The sequence below is a fragment of the Solanum lycopersicum genome, chromosome 11 (assembly GCF_036512215.1).
Source record: "Solanum lycopersicum chromosome 11, SLM_r2.1".
Classification (NCBI taxonomy): Eukaryota; Viridiplantae; Streptophyta; class Magnoliopsida; order Solanales; family Solanaceae; genus Solanum; species Solanum lycopersicum.
The window spans coordinates 54,892,881-54,909,290 of NC_090810.1; the positions used below are offsets into that span (position 1 = coordinate 54,892,881).

The 16,410-nt window shown below is 30.5% G+C and overlaps 2 protein-coding genes across 2 annotated transcripts; both read left to right on the plus strand.

Annotated features, from left to right (window-relative positions):
* The first annotated feature begins 14,153 nt into the window (after positions 1 to 14,153).
* On the plus strand, positions 14,154 to 14,786 carry LOC138339472 (uncharacterized). The gene has a single exon (XM_069291073.1). It carries the CDS (start codon positions 14,154 to 14,156, stop codon positions 14,784 to 14,786), a length of 633 nt encoding a protein of 210 aa, XP_069147174.1.
* A 33-nt stretch (positions 14,787 to 14,819) lies between these two features.
* On the plus strand, positions 14,820 to 15,800 carry LOC138339473 (uncharacterized). Its single transcript, XM_069291074.1, has 2 exons — positions 14,820 to 14,910; positions 15,376 to 15,800. The coding sequence occupies exons 1-2, from the start codon at positions 14,820 to 14,822 to the stop codon at positions 15,798 to 15,800; spliced, it is 516 nt and encodes a 171-aa protein (XP_069147175.1).
* The last annotated feature ends 610 nt before the right edge of the window (positions 15,801 to 16,410 follow it).

A 16,410-nucleotide genomic window follows, 5' to 3' on the forward strand; every position in this document is an offset into this window, starting at 1 on the left:
TCAATCTAAAGAAAAAAGTTATTCTTAAAACATATGAGATAAGTATATTTTTGGGAGTAGTATTGAGTACTGATTTGGGGATGCGATTTCATATTAACTCAAGTCTCCATAAATAATGTAGCCATCATGGGTATTAATGGGTTATACTTTTTAGATGATCACATAAGTTAAGCTAGTGGATTCACTATGTTAAGTTAGCTTCCTATTAGATAGCAAGGTATAGGTCTTTTCTTGGCAACACGAGGTAAAGTGTTGTATCATCACTATAGCTCTTAAGTAATGGTTGTCGGTTAGAGAAACTCCCACAACAATAGTTGCATGATTCCTTAAGAGGTTGTGCTTAGTATGAATAGGGGAATGAGACTTCATTCATGCATTGCACAAGTAGACTTTGAGAGGAAGCATGATAAGTCTTTTTTTATGATTATGAATTGTCATCAGTTTATTTCGTATTTTTACATACACCATTTTGTATCTTTGCATATCCATAGAGTTTACAACATGTCTTTAAATAGTTTTCATTTTTTATGCACTTGCTTTTTAAATAGCTTAATATTGAAATGAGTTTAGTTAAGTATTCATGATTTGAGAAGAGCCAAGGTAAGTGTCCCTTTCAGAATATCCTTCAAGCCTATGTTGTTTAACAACCCTCCTACTAGCATACTCGTACATTCAATGTATTGATGTCAGTTGGCCTGCATCGTATTATGATGCAGACCCAGGTAACTAGGATCGGCATTCGAGTGCACCATTGATCCAATGAGCTGTTCAGAGTCAGTTGGTGAGCCTCTTTGCTTTTCGGAGGATCCATTTTATTTTCATTACTTTCTAGTTTAGTTCATTCAGATGTTGTGGGGTCTGTCCCAACATCCATCTGAGTTATTAGAGGCTTCATAGATAGTCAGTCAGATGTTAGTTCATTCGTTATCATTTTGTTATTGACTTATGTTCATATTTGATTTTTCATTTTGGCTAAGTTAAATGTTTATTTAAGAACATTTTGATTTCAGTTCCAGACAGTTGAGTTAGTTAACATTCGAAATCGTTTCTTAATACTTTAAGTCTTTCGCTGAATAAGTCAGACCAATGGTTCGCTTGGGGCCAAAAATGATCTCTGAGTGCCGGCCACGTTCAGAGTGTAAGCTTGGGACGTGACAGAGGTTTTACTATAATAGGAATAATAAACAATAAAAGGCATAATAGATAAGTGTGCTTTTTGTTCGGACTCGACTGATATTCTATTATTTAATACTGGATGTATACAAGTATATAATTAAAGTTGTATTATAAATTCAAATCAGTAGACACATGTATTATATGTGACATAGTACACATATAATGTAAATTATTATATATATGTGTCTATTTTTTCAGTATTATATAAGTTTAAGTGTCTAGTTATTACACACTCAAAATTAAAAGACATAAATTTAGTTAAAGTCAAACCAAAAAAGCACGTTTATGAATTATGTCAACAATAAAATAAAATACACTGATATGCAACATGCAAACGTTTATTTATCACGGATACCCCAAATTATTTTAGTATTTGACATAGCTTGTGATGAATTTATTCTTCTTGAAAATAAGGCTACTAAATTAATTATTTGGGACCTAAATATGAAAAGATTTTTTTGAATAAAATATATAATCGTAACAGTTTACTTTATTTAATGTGGAGATTGTGGTAATAATTAATGAAATAATTTTATTTAATCGTAGCATTTTTTCTTGTGTGGATACATGTATTGTTGACATATTTATATTTTGGCGATTATCATGAACCCACATTATTTCTCTTACATTTACCTTTTTTAATTACATTTTATGTTTTTATTCGTTTAATATTCTACCTATATCAAACGGTAAAACTCTTTGTACGACACAAAACTTATTATTGTGTGTTTATAACAAGATCAAACTTATTTTTTTTGGTACTATAATAAATCAATACTATTTTAGTATTATTATGTAAACTTATAAAATTCAACAGAACTATTTCAATGTCATTATATAAGGAGAAAAGACATACAGACACCATCAAAGTTGTTCCGTATTTGCATAAACACACCTTAACTTTTAAAGTGTCCTATTACCCCACAGAACTAATTAATTTCTTTGTAAATGGGCCATTTTGACCCATTTTCTCGTTTATGTAGTGGCGCGTATTGCTCAACTCCCTATTCAACCTGACCCGACCCGACCCGACCCTATTCTTTAAAGAGAAGTCATCTTCTCCATTTCTTTTCTTCTCTGTTTGACTTGCACCTTCAAGAAATTTTCGTTCATTTTTCTTCATTCGGATATTTTTTTATTAAGCTATGGATTTAGGTGACAACAAAATTTTGAATGTGGGATTGCTATTAGTTGCAACCCTTTTGATAGCAAAACTCAGACCTAAATAACTCACACATTTATGCTAACTCAGAACAAAACCCATGTGAACACTTTCTTGCACATTGCAAGAAAAGTTGCAGATCCAGTTGACAATAGTTCCTCCATTAACCATTTTCTTGTTCATCATGTTCCATTGGCAAACTTGTGGCAGACAATCTTTTTCTCAGCCATTATTGCCAGTTGTGATGCTTAGACAAGAGCATCCATAGCTTGGAAGTGTTTACTTTGAATTTATTGAACAAGAAAATCACATTCTTCATTGATCCGGAAGTTTCTCGCCAATAGTGGTGTCTTATTTTCTTAGAGAAGATGATGAAGTGGTCAAACAAAGAGTATCAAAATTGATTTTGCTATGGAAAAAACTATGAAATTGAAAAATTAGGGCTAACAATGATTATTTTGGGTTTAAATTTGGGGAAGATGACATAAATTGATAAAATAATTAATAATAAAGAAAAATACTGACACATGGCACCTTTAAACTGGTCCATGGCAGTAAAAATAATGCATTACGCGCCTCAAGTGCGTGGTAACAACTCAGACTAGGAAATGGGTCAAAATGGTCCATTTACAAAGAAATTAAATAGTTCTGTGGGGTGATAGGACATTTTAAAAGTTAAGGTGTCTTAATGCAAATACAGGACAACTTTGATGGTATCTTTATGTCTTTTCTCTTATATAAGCTTTGTAAATTTGTGAATCAGGTTTTATTATTCTAATATTATATCATATTTTTCATTAAATTTTTTATTATTTACCTTCTTACTTTATAAAAATTGCGTACATTCTACCTTCTAGAAACTTCACTTGTAGAATTATATTTAAATAGTTACAGTCATTCAATTAACATATGAAAACTAAAAATAAAAAGAAAAACTACAGAAAAAGAAAAACTACCTTCTATATTAAAATAATATAGCTACATTATACTTTATTTATAATTTATGCTTATATGTAATGAATAAATATCAAAATTTAATTTAAAACGCCAAAATTTTTTTAATATAATTTCACACGCCTAATTCCCCCCCCCCCCCCCTCTTTTCACGCTTCTTTCTTTCAATAGTCTCACTTTTTCAGTTTTTCTTTCATTATTTCAAATCAATTCAATTACTTCTAAATCAAGTTCACCTCTTTAAAGTATCAACAAAATCAATATTTTTGCCCATCAGATACTATTGAATACTTATAGTATACAATCATATTTTGAATACTTTCATTGTATTTGAATAGTTTACATTTTTGAATACTAGAACTAGTGTATTTAGAGTTATGTTGTCATTACGTTCTCTGAAAATGATTGTAGTAAGGTGTAGTTATATGAGTGTAGTGTAAGTTGAACAAGTAAGTCTTTGTAGAGGGTATACCTTCCAAATTATTATACTCGGACATAGATATAACCATTGAATATTTATAGTGTGACATATCATTATACTTTGTATTTGAATACTTGTACATTTTTAAGTACCTTCTAGTGTATTTAAAAGTACGTTGTCATTCTGTTTTCAAATTATTAACTGCATCAATTTTGTTTTGCATCAATGCATCTTCTATTTGAATGTGTTGTCTTGCATGTATGCATATAATTAGATTACTAAGCAACTATTAATGTAAAAAAATGTAGTTTCATATTTTATTTTTTGATTGAATATTTGTGTATAACATCCTTCAATTTCAACTTATCCATGTATATTTGATCCATCATTATCTCCTTTTGCGATCGATTCGTAAATCATTTAATAACTTTCACCATCAATGGTTGATCGCCAAACGTTGAAACAATTGGCGATGTACCATCGACACCAATTAATTCTTTACTGTATTCAAGTTGCAACACATCACCTTCGATAGAAGTATCTCCAGAATCAGAATATACTATATCAATATACTGTTGATAATTTTTTACTAAACATATGTACGCACACCTTCTTACGTATTTTTATAGGTGTGGCGTTATCTTCGACGGTGTATTTAATTTTCATATTTTTTTTGTAAGATTGATGTTCAATTGTATCGGAATCAATCGACTAAACAAAATACGAATCATATTTCTTCAACACTATGCCGTCAATGCTGTATTCACATAACAATTCTCTTAGCTCCATTTTCCGAAATGTCGGAACAAAAGTGTGATAGTAGCCATGAAATTGTATTTTTATATTAGGCATCAAATGAAGAAGAAAGAAGGAACATAAAACAGATCAGCATCCTAAAAGGTATAAGTCAACATTTTTTAAAGTGTCAAATTAGTGGATTTTAACGGCTAAAAAATGACATTGTTTGTTACAATAACTAATTGACCTCATTTTGTGGGAAATTATTTTGAATGTATTTTTTTTACTTAAAAATCGAAGTATTTATGGAATTCAACCATTTTAACCCAAAATATGGCTATTTTTTTTTTTTAAAAAATATGATCCTTATAGCTATTTCAATCTAGTAACCCTAAAACTATAGCTATTTTTGTAAGTTATACTGAATAAAATAAGGTCTCAATATAAAAGTTGACTTTAAGCCCTCAAACTTGTTGAGAAGGTCCTAATAAAAAGTAAAATAATTATGGAAAAGCTACATAACCACGCAATACATGCTATATATATATATATATAGACATTGTATTTTTAATTAATATATGTCATACCTTTTCTATTCCTTCAAATTAGTGTACGGCCCAAAATTAGCACAATCTCCCCTTTTTCATGAAAGATTATTTTTTCTTCTTTCTTTTCTTTCATGTATGATTCTTTTATATTCTTTTTCAAATTCAAATTTCATGATCAAATTACGAATTAATGATTAGAATTAATAGGTGATGTTTGAAAAGATTAAATATATTAAAAGGAGTTCATATCTCAAATTTGAAGAATTTTTGGTGCAAATTTGAGACTATTTCAACTAATCAAATATTTCAACGAATCAAACACGCACATATATATATATTCTATTCATCTATCAATATACCTACAGTTGCAGTGTATTTATGTATTTGATTGTATTTGTTTTGCTGTTATTGTATCAAATGTATATGTTTGTATTTGATATTGATTACATATTTGTATCAATGTATCAAAGTGCATCGATTCCTTGATATTCATGTTGTATCAATATATTTTGTATTTTGTAATTTGTTATAAATTTTTATCAATGTATTCAAGTCTATTAGTACCATGTTTTATATTTGTATCATGTATTTGAGTGTATTTTTGTTCACTATTGTATTTATATATTTGTATCAATGTATTTTGAGTATTTCCTTAATGTATTTATATAAATGTCATACTAATGTATTCAAGTGAAAAAAAGTGTATAACAAACAAAAAATATCTATATCAACATCATACGAGTAATAGTTAGTGATAAAACAAAATCTATAAAGAAGAAAAGATTTTCTAGTTCAATGCATTTGTTTATCATGAAAAAATTATTGTGATATTTCATTGTTCTATTGATTATGAAATTCTGAGATATCATGCTACATTTCTCTTTGAAAGGATACTCCTACATAATTAATGTACTACATTAGACGTTGTATTTATAATTAGAGTATCTGCTTAAAAATAGTATATGTATACTAGTATACAATCATCAAATACAGTGAATACATTTAAATATAGCTAAATAGTCAATTAATAGTTACTAGTTAGTGACATATAATTATAGAACTTGATTTTAAGAGAATGTGTGAATTGACTTAGAAGTTGATCAAATCTACTTTTAAATCAATTTTTAATTTCTGAAAGTATTTGACAAATATGAAAAATAATTTAAATCAATATTAGCATTCAATGGTAGATTTACAATCTTAAAGTTACTAGATTTTTTCAAAAAAACTGTTACTTCATTAAATAGTTGAATTTGTACAAAGGGGTTAAAACAAGAGAGAGTTAAGGGCAATTTAATTTATTCTATTTGGTGTAAAATACCTAGGTCCTAGATCAATAAAATAACATCTTCCTGTATATTTGTTTAAGAAAGCATAATTTAAATCGTAAAATTGTAATTGGAACATTTTTTTTTTATCTTTTGAATCTTCTCAATAATACAATCAAAGTGTTTCGAATTGACCCTAAATGTAAACAGACAAACACATAAATATTTTACCTGAATGGGTCAAGTTAAACGAATGTTGACCCAATGACTTAGTTGATTTATCTCAATTAGGCTTGTAACTGAACCAATAAAAAATTTATTTGAAGTTAGGAGATTACTCTATAAAGAATAAGTGATAATACAAACATAATTCCTAAAAATATCTAATCATTGCTTTATTTGAACGAATGATCTATTAGAAATAACTTATCTATCTTCGTAAAGTAAGAAATAAAACCATCTGACACATGCACCATGCATCTTCCTTAAACCTCATTTGGAAATAATGTTGTCTGTACAAAAACCTTGGACTTGAAGAAGTTAATACAATTTCCTAACATGATATAAAAATATTTAGAACCATTAACTATGTTATATATAGTTTTGAGCTTAATACTATCTAATTGAAATATCTTTTAGAGGTAATAAATATGCATTTTACCGACATTAGTTAATCGTCATTAGATCCATCATCGTTAAAGACTTTAGGAACCTATATAAAGAGTGTTATCCACGTGTGAACTATATATATATATATATATATATATATATATATATATATATATATATATATATATCCCTTAGTGGGGAAGGATTTATTCTTTGACAAGAAAGAGCAAACAAAAATTAAATGATTGCTCAATTGTCTACTTTAATCAATCCCCTTGTCTACATTCTAATTTTCAAAAACAAAATCTATCAAACTTATACAAAGATTATGTTAAGTGAAACAAACGTATCTACACTCTATTTATTTTTTAAACCCCCCCTACCCCCTATCCTCCCCTCCCCCCGCCCCTTTTTTTTTCCCTTCTTCTCTAGTTGTCATTATGAGTTTAGAAGAATAAAGATAAAGAGAAGATATAGTCACAATATAACTATAAGGTGCATTTGTATAAACCTTCAATTGTGTAAATACACCATATGTTTTATCAGAGGCGGATCTAGAATTTGGCGATCGGGGTGCCACAACATTCAAGTAAGATAAAAGGATTGGTTGTTTAATTTTGGGTTAAAATTCAGGTTATTAATTTAATTTTATTTTATAAACAAATTGATTAAATGTGCCTATAGTAATATTTTCTTTTAGATATTATGTGATCAGAGATAACTAAACAATTAAATTTTTATTTTATTTTTGAAATTAAATATCTTATTCGCTGAAACTTTGAGAAAAAAAAAGTCATGTTAAAATTTGAGCTTGTATAAACTATCTAATAATATTAACATAATATATTTATCTTCCATTGACTTTATGTGTTGTTGGTGATATATAGTTGGGAAATAATAAAAATTGTAGTTCAGCCTATTCATTTTACTTAGCAAAAACGTCGATGAAAATTGAAAAAACCTTTAAATTTTTAAAAAAGCATTTATGAAACTTATGTTTTTTCTAAAAACTATTATTTAAATATATTCTTAATAATATTTATTTGACGCTCATAATTCAGTACTCACTAATTGATAAAAATAAAATATACACGTTACACTCAAATCAATAGCTTAATAACAAGCGAGAGAAAGTAAAAAAATAAAAATTAATTATGAAAAGGGGTCAATTTGAATTAATAAAGAATATTAAATAAATAAGAATGAATGGGGAAAAAGAAAAGAAAAAGAAGAAAAGGAGCAAGCAAAAAAAATTAAAAGTTGTTGCAAAGTTCGGAACCGAGGTGATGAGGTGGCAGACCCTTTCCTTTGCCAATTGGGCTATTCCGTTGTATAGTCACTGGGTGATAAAAATAATATATATTTAATTATTATATATAAATACATGTTTATACAATGTTTTTTCCGAAAACACTAGGTGTCGTGGCACCCCCACCCGTACACCTAAATTTGCACTGTATTTTATGGACTATTTATTGCGGTAAAAAAAAGTACAACAATTAATTTGACAGTCATACTTGTTGAAATTACTAGCCACAAATGTGAAAATTGGTAGTCTGGACCAATGTAAAAGTTGATAGCCGCATTTGTGAAAGTAGATAGTCAAAGTTTGGAGCTATCACATTATGTCATTAATAATGTAAGCAAGTGTTCAAAAAACTCTATAAATAGAGTAGTAATTGAACACTTAGACATACCAAAATAAAAAAGCAATAGAGAGTAGAAAGAGTAATCCACATACTACTTCTTAGTTTGTGAGAAAATAGTTGCTAGTAATATTGTTGTGAGTAGTAAGAAATAAAAGAGTGTTGAGTGATACTCTTTTAAGACTATCAATTATTTCATCAATATTCTTATATTACTTATTCAGGTATCACATTTACACATTTTAATATTTGATGCCGTTACTTTTTTCGTATTGCTATTTAATTTGGACATTATCATGAGTGTGATTATCATTTTATCCAAGATAAACTTCATAAAACACGTTATTATAGGTGCTAAATTGAGAGATATGTTGATATGGATATTGGTTTATGTTATACCAGATAAGTTATAAGTGATTTTTGAGGCGAAAAAGATAAGGATGTGAGTTTTCCTTCTTATCACAGGTCTACATCAGTTTAACCTGCACTTTATGTTATTTACCATGGAAGTCTCGTTTAAGATCACAAATTTAAAACCTTTTGATAGATTTATATACATTTAGTGTAAGATCATAAGATTAATTTTTTTAAAAAAAACTTCATGTAAAATCAACATCAGTCAATCAAGCAAATTAAACTAACACACTTTTTCTTTTTGATTCATCTCAAAAGAAATGACATACATATCATTTTATATGTTAAAAATATACACTTTCAAATTTAGAGACAATAATAACACTCTTTTTATTTTACCGTTTATTAAAAGCTTTTATAACCATATTTTGTTTTGACATGTTCATTGCACACCTTTTATTTACCGTTTAAAAGCTTTTATAATCAATATTTTGTTTTAACATGTTCATTAGAAACAATAAATATAATGATAAGTGTTTGCTGTTTCCTCCGTCTATTATTATTTGTTAGGTATATTAAAAATAATTGTCTAAAATTAATTGTTAATTTGAATAAACAAAAAATTGTTAGTCCCTTTTTTCCAGTTCTTTCCTTAATAATTACATAATTATTGGTCTAACATTTTTTTTAAAATTCTGCTCTTAATAATTACATAATTATTGGTCTAACAATTTTTTCAATTCTGTGTAACGACCCGTTTAGTCGTTTTGAGCAACAGACTTCAATTCTGGAAAAACTGGCAGAAGCGACGGACCCCACGACGAACCGTCATGGGCACGACGGACCGTCGCAGGGTCTCGTTTCAAAACACTTAGAAAATCTGAAATTGGGTACTAAAAATCGACTCTCTGAACTTTGTGACGGAATGGCAGGACGGACCGTCACAGGTGTGACGGACCGTCACAGACCCTTGGTGGAAATTTGGGTCTCTGAACTCTGCGACGACCTGCAGGACGGACCATCGTAGGCACGACGTTCCGTCACAGGTTGCGCAAATCCCAGGCAGAGTCGGATTTCTGGTTAAGTTTTAAGGGACGTTTTTGACTATTCTTGCCTTAATTATAAAGTTCGTGGGTTTATATTAATAACTCAAATTCTTGAGGGGTTAAAAGAGGTAACCCTAAGTTAATTAGTGGGGTATTATTGCCATCTTTTATTCTTAATTATATATTAATTAGGGTAAAAGAAAGAGAGTTTGAATAAAGAAAATAGAAAGAACAAGAGAGAGAGAGAATCGAACGAGAAGGGAGAAACAAAGCTTAGAGAAAAATTTGCTTGCTTGATCACTAATCTTCGGTGGAGGTAGGTTATGGTTTTCATGCTTTCATAGTAAACTCTTAATAGAGAATGATATGTATTGGTAGTATTGTAAACCCTACTATATGCTTAATTGTATGTTTGCATGAATATGATTGTGTGATGGTGATAAGATGAGCATGATGAAAATATTGAATCCCAAATCTTGAAAGGAAACTTTAATATACATTATGAATAATGATGCCTTACAGAATGATATTAGTGGATCGGGTGTCACGAACCGACACGTAGAATTAGGGGATCGGGTGTCACGAACCGACACGTAGAATTAGGGGATCGGATGTCACGAACCGACACGTAGAATTAGGGGATCGGGTGTCACGAACCGACACGTAGAATTAGGGGATCGGGTGTCACGAATCGACACGTAGAATTAGGGGATCGGGTGTCACGAACCGACACATCGATATAGGGGATCGGAGTGTCACGTACCGACACAAGAGGAATAATGAATATGAGGGATCGGAGTGTCACGTACCGACACAAGAGAATTAAAGATAATGAATCTTGAAAGATGATAATATACTCAATCTAATGAACATAATTCCCAAATGAGTATGGTGTTGAGGCTTGAGCCCTCATGGATGAACTTGATGGTACTTATTGATGATTATAATACTTGTTGTGGCTACATGTTGAGTTTTATAGTTGATTTACGATAATATTGATATATACTGTCCCCTATTTTGAGTTGGCCGATGATATCTACTCAGTACCCGTGTTTTGTACTGACCCCTACTTTTATGTTTTCTTCTTGTTTATTTGTGGAGTGCAGCAAACGTGCCATCGTCTTCAACTCAACAGTAATTCAAGCCAGTCTTACTACATCGGAAATTCAGGGTGAGCTAATGCTTCTAGCTTGGACTGGATCTCCTTCTTCAAGTCTTGATGCCTTGAACTTCCGGCATGGACTAGCTTCTTATGTATTTTTAGCTTTTAGAATACTCTTAGTTTAGTCATTTGATTGTAGATGTTCTTGTGATGATGACTTCCAGATTTTGGGGATGATAATAATAGTTTTGAATTGTTTTTATTAATGAGTTTAAGTCTTCCGCATTACTTTCTGTTGATATACGTTGAAATGTTAAGGGTTAGATTGGTTGGTTCGCTCACATAGGAGGGTAAGTGTGGGTGCCAGTCGCGGCTCGGATTTGGGTCGTGACATTCTGTCCTTAATAATTACATAATCATTGGTTTCAAAAAATAGTAAGTAACAAGACTACTTTAATGTGAAAAAAGTTATTTTTTACTGTTTTCAAAAAGTACAAACCATTTTAATAATAATTGATAGTAGAATTATATTAGTCAAATTGCATCTTATATTAATTTTTTATTTAGAGTTATGCATGATCTTATTCTGACAAACAATAGTGGATGGAGGGAGTACCTCCCTCATTATTAGTTACTCTCTTTCTTCTGTATTTTACATTACTTTTAACATATCAAAAAATTACAAAAAACAAGAAAACATGTTTACCTTAAGCATTATTGTTTAGACCACAACTATCAAATGCCTTTCTTTTTTTTCTTCAATATTATACCAAGTCAAAGGTATCATAGATGGACATAGTACAAAACTGGATAGTGTGGTAAAATAGTCATGTCAAATGTCAATTGCTATTTTTTTAAATTGGTATGTCAACTCCTAATAGGACAATTAAAAGGAAAAAAAAGGGGAGTATAAGCCATCTAATTATTGAATAATATAACACATGTATATAAAATAATAAATTATCTCTTAATTTTTTAAATTAAATTAATAAATACGAAAAATTATTTTTAATATAATGATAAAAATGGACAAAAGGAGTAGAAAATCCAGTATTAATTCAAATGGTATTATTTAACCGACAATTACTAGATCAACCCCATCAAAATAATTAATAAACTGAAACTGAGTAAAGAAAAATAAGAGAACTAATTAATCAATTATAATTCATTAATGTTATAGTATAGTTTATTAGGGACAAAAATATTAATTGAGTGACCAAAGTTCAAATAAGATTTGCAAATCCACCGACTGCAGTATTAATCACCTAAAAAACCCACTTGATAAACACACAAAAACATTAGTTTTCACATTTTGAAAAATGCATATTTTGACCTGCTTCATTGTTTGCCTTTAATTTATTAATTATTCTATTAATGTTAGTCTTGAATTTTATTATTACCTATTTTTTTCTCTTCGATCTTATCGAACAATATTTATTATGTTGTAAATCCATTGTATAGTATATATGAATTGTCCATTAGATTTATCCACTATTAAATGGATTCATGTATAGGTGCTTTCAAGGTGATAAGAACTTCCAAGATAACTATGGATCTATTAATTAGATAACTTTTGGAGTGATATCTCAACACTATAAATAGAGAATCACTCACCATTTGGAAGACACACTTGAATAAGAAAATTTCTCTCCTCTATCTTATACTTCTTGTCTTCTTCTTATTATTATAATATACTGAGTTTTCTTTATAATACGTTATCAACACGAAGTTGCTACTTGCTAAAAGGTATTATATAAATATTTTTATTTAATTCACATATTCTCTAATAATCTCATTATGTAGAATTTATCCAAACTTGAGTTTGTGGCATTAGATATTTCTGGAAAGAATTATCTTACATGGGTACTCGATGCTGAGATTCACTTAGCTGCTAAAGGTCTTGATGGCACCATTATTTAGGGAAATGAAGTATCGAGCCAAGATAAGGCGAAAACTATGATTTTTCTTTGTCATCATCTTGATGAGGGCCTGAAAATTGAATATCTGACGGTAAAAGATCCACTTAAAATTGTGGACTGATTTAAAGGGGAGATATGACCACCTAAATGCAACAGTGTTTCCAAGAGCTCATTATGAATGGATGCATTTACGGTTTCAAGATTTTAAGACCGTAATTGAATATAAATATGTTGAATTCAGGATAACCTCCCAATTGAAATTATGTGGGGAGACTACAAAAGATGAGGACATGTTGGAAAAGACATTTACTACTTTCCGTGCCTCAAATGTGATATTGCAACAGGAATATCGTGAAAAGGGTTTTCAGAAATATTCTGAATTAATCTCATGTCTTTTGGTGGTTGAGCAACATATGCTCTTTTAATGTAAAATCATGAAGCTCGTCCTACTAGAGATGCTTCATTATCGGAGGCATATGTGCTGAAAGTACGTAATCGATCTGAAGTAAAAAGAGATGATCATCGGGGCTATAATAATGCACAGGGACGTGACAAAGATAAGAGGCGATACACTAATCGTCGAGGTAGTGGTTATAATGAAAGGGAGAACAACATGAGTTCTCAAAATAACCCCTCAAAAAGTAATTGTCTTCGTAGTGGCATGAAAGGCCATTGGAAGAATGAATGTCGCACACATGAGCATTTTGTTAAGCTCTACCAAAATTCCTTTAAAAGAAAATGAAATAAAAGTGGTGCTTCCTCTTCCAATGCTCGAGCTGAGTCACATATGACTCTTAAAGATGATGATAAGCCAGGAACATCTCAGAAATATGATAAGGATATTGAAGCAAATTGGCTTTAAAGGATGATTTTTTAGATGGCCTTGGTGACATTACTCATATGGAAGTTGATGACTTCTTTGTAGATCGAAACTGATGTTTGATGTTTTAGCTGGGGAATGAAGTCTGTTAATATTTTACTTATTTGCCTTTTAGTTATCATGTTCTTCATGTTAAAGTGTTTAAATTTCCGTTGTTAGTTTTATTTCGTACTTCTTTTAATGTACTTTTTTATTTTAATGAAAATTAATAGAAATTCCCAGTTGTCAGTTGAATTCAAGATGAGAAATGGAGATGTATGCTTTCTTGATAGTGCTACAACACATACAATATTAAAAGAAAAGAAAGTCTTTTCTAATTTGGTTATGAAAATGACATATGTCAACACAATATCAGGTAGTACAAAATTAATTGAGGGCTTTGGAAGAGCGACCTTATTACTATCAGGAGGGACAATATTGGACATTGATAATACATTATATTGTAGTAAGTCTCAAAGAAACTTATTAAGTTTCAAAGTTATTCGGCAAAATGGCTATCACGTTGAGACGAATAATGAAGAAAATGTTGAATACCTGTACATTACTACAATTAATGTAGAGAAGAAAGTTGCGCATGAAAAATTATCTGCATTTTCTTTTGGGTTGTACTACACAATTATAAGTACCGTTGAATCACTTGCTGTAGTAAACAAAAGGTTTACTAATTTTAATGATTTTATCATTTGGCATGACCGATTGGACCATCTCGAATTTAATATGATGCACAAAATCATTGAGAATTCACATGGGCACACCTTAAAGATCCCAAATATCCTTCAATCAAAGAAATTCTCTTGTGCTGCTTGTTCTCAAGGAAAGTTGATCATTAAACCATCAACTGTTAAGGTTGGAATTGAATCCCCTGCGATTCTGGAACGTATACAGGGTGATATATGTGGATCAATTCAACCTGCATGTGGACGCTTTAAATATTATATGGTCTTGATAGATGCTTCTGCATGATGGTCACATGTGTGTTTATTATCAACTCGAAACATGACTTTTGCGAGATTGTTGGCTCAAATAATAAGATTGAAAGCACAATTTCCAGACTTTACAATACAGACAATCCGTCTAGATAATTCTGGTGAGTTTACATCTCAGGATTTTAATGATTATTTTATGTTTACTAGTATAATAGTCGAACATCCAGTTGCGCATGTTCACACTCAAAATGATCTAGTAAAATCATTGATTAAACATATGCAATTGATAACTAGACCATTACTAATGAGAACAAAGTTATCTGTGTCTATGTGGGGGCATGCTATTTTGCATGCAGCAACACTTTTGCGCATAAGGCCGACCAATTATCATGAATTCTCCCCATTACAATTGGCTTTTGGTCAAGATCCAAACATTTCCCATCTTAGAATTTTTGGATGTGCGATGTATGTCCCAATTGCTTCACCAAAACGCACAAAGATGGGGCCCCAAAAAAGGTTGGGGATATATGTTGGGTATGAATCTCCTTCAATCATAAAATATTTGGAGCCTATGACTTGAGATTTATTTAAGGCAAGATTTGTTGATTGTCGTTTTGATGAATTAGTATACCCAACATTAGGGGGTGAACATAAGCAGTTGGAAAAAGAGATATATTGGAATTTATCATCTCTATCTCATCTAGATCCTCGAACAAATCAATGTGAGCAAGAAGTTCAAAGAATAATTTATTTATACAATATTGCGAATCAGCTGCCAGATTCTTTTACTAATCTTCGAAGGATTACTAAATTGCATATTCCAGTTGCTAATGCTCCAGATCGAGTTGATGTCCCTGCGAGACAAATAGTTAAAGCAAATGATTCTAGACCACATTTGAAACGTGTTAGACCAATTGGTTCCAAGGATAAAAATCCTCGAAAGAGAAAAGGAATAAATGATCAAGATGATCATGGGTTGAAAGAAATTTCTGAAGATGAGACCCAAGTCAAAACACATGATGAAATATCCGAGGAGGTTAAAACTTCTTAAAACAATGAAATTTCAATGAATAATGTCTCGACGAGAAAGTTGTGGAACCAAAATAATATTGTGATTGACAACATATTTGCCTATAATGTTGCTATTGACATAATGCAACAAGATGAAGATTTTGAACCAAAATCTTTTCACAAATGTAGACAGAGAAATGATTGGCCAAAATAGAAGGATGCAATTCAAGCAGAATTGGATTCACTACAAAAACGTGAAGTTTTCAGATCAATAATCCGAACACCTTAAGTTATCAAGCCAGTGGGGTACAAATGGATTTTTGTATGAAAAAGAAATGAGAAAGGTGAAATCGTGAGATATAAAGCTCGACTTGTTGCTCAAGGTTTTTCTCAAAGACCTGACATTAATTATATGGAGACATATTCTCCTGTGGTAGATGTAATCACCTTAAGATATCTCATAAATCTGGTAGTTCATGAGAAGCTTGAAATGCGTCTAATGGACGTTGTCACAGCCTATGTATATGGCTCATTGGACCACGATATTTTCATGAAAATTCCTGAAGCATTCAAAATACCTGAAGCATACAAAGATTCAAGAGAAACTTATTCAATAAAGCTTCAGAAATCATTGTATGGATTAAAACAGT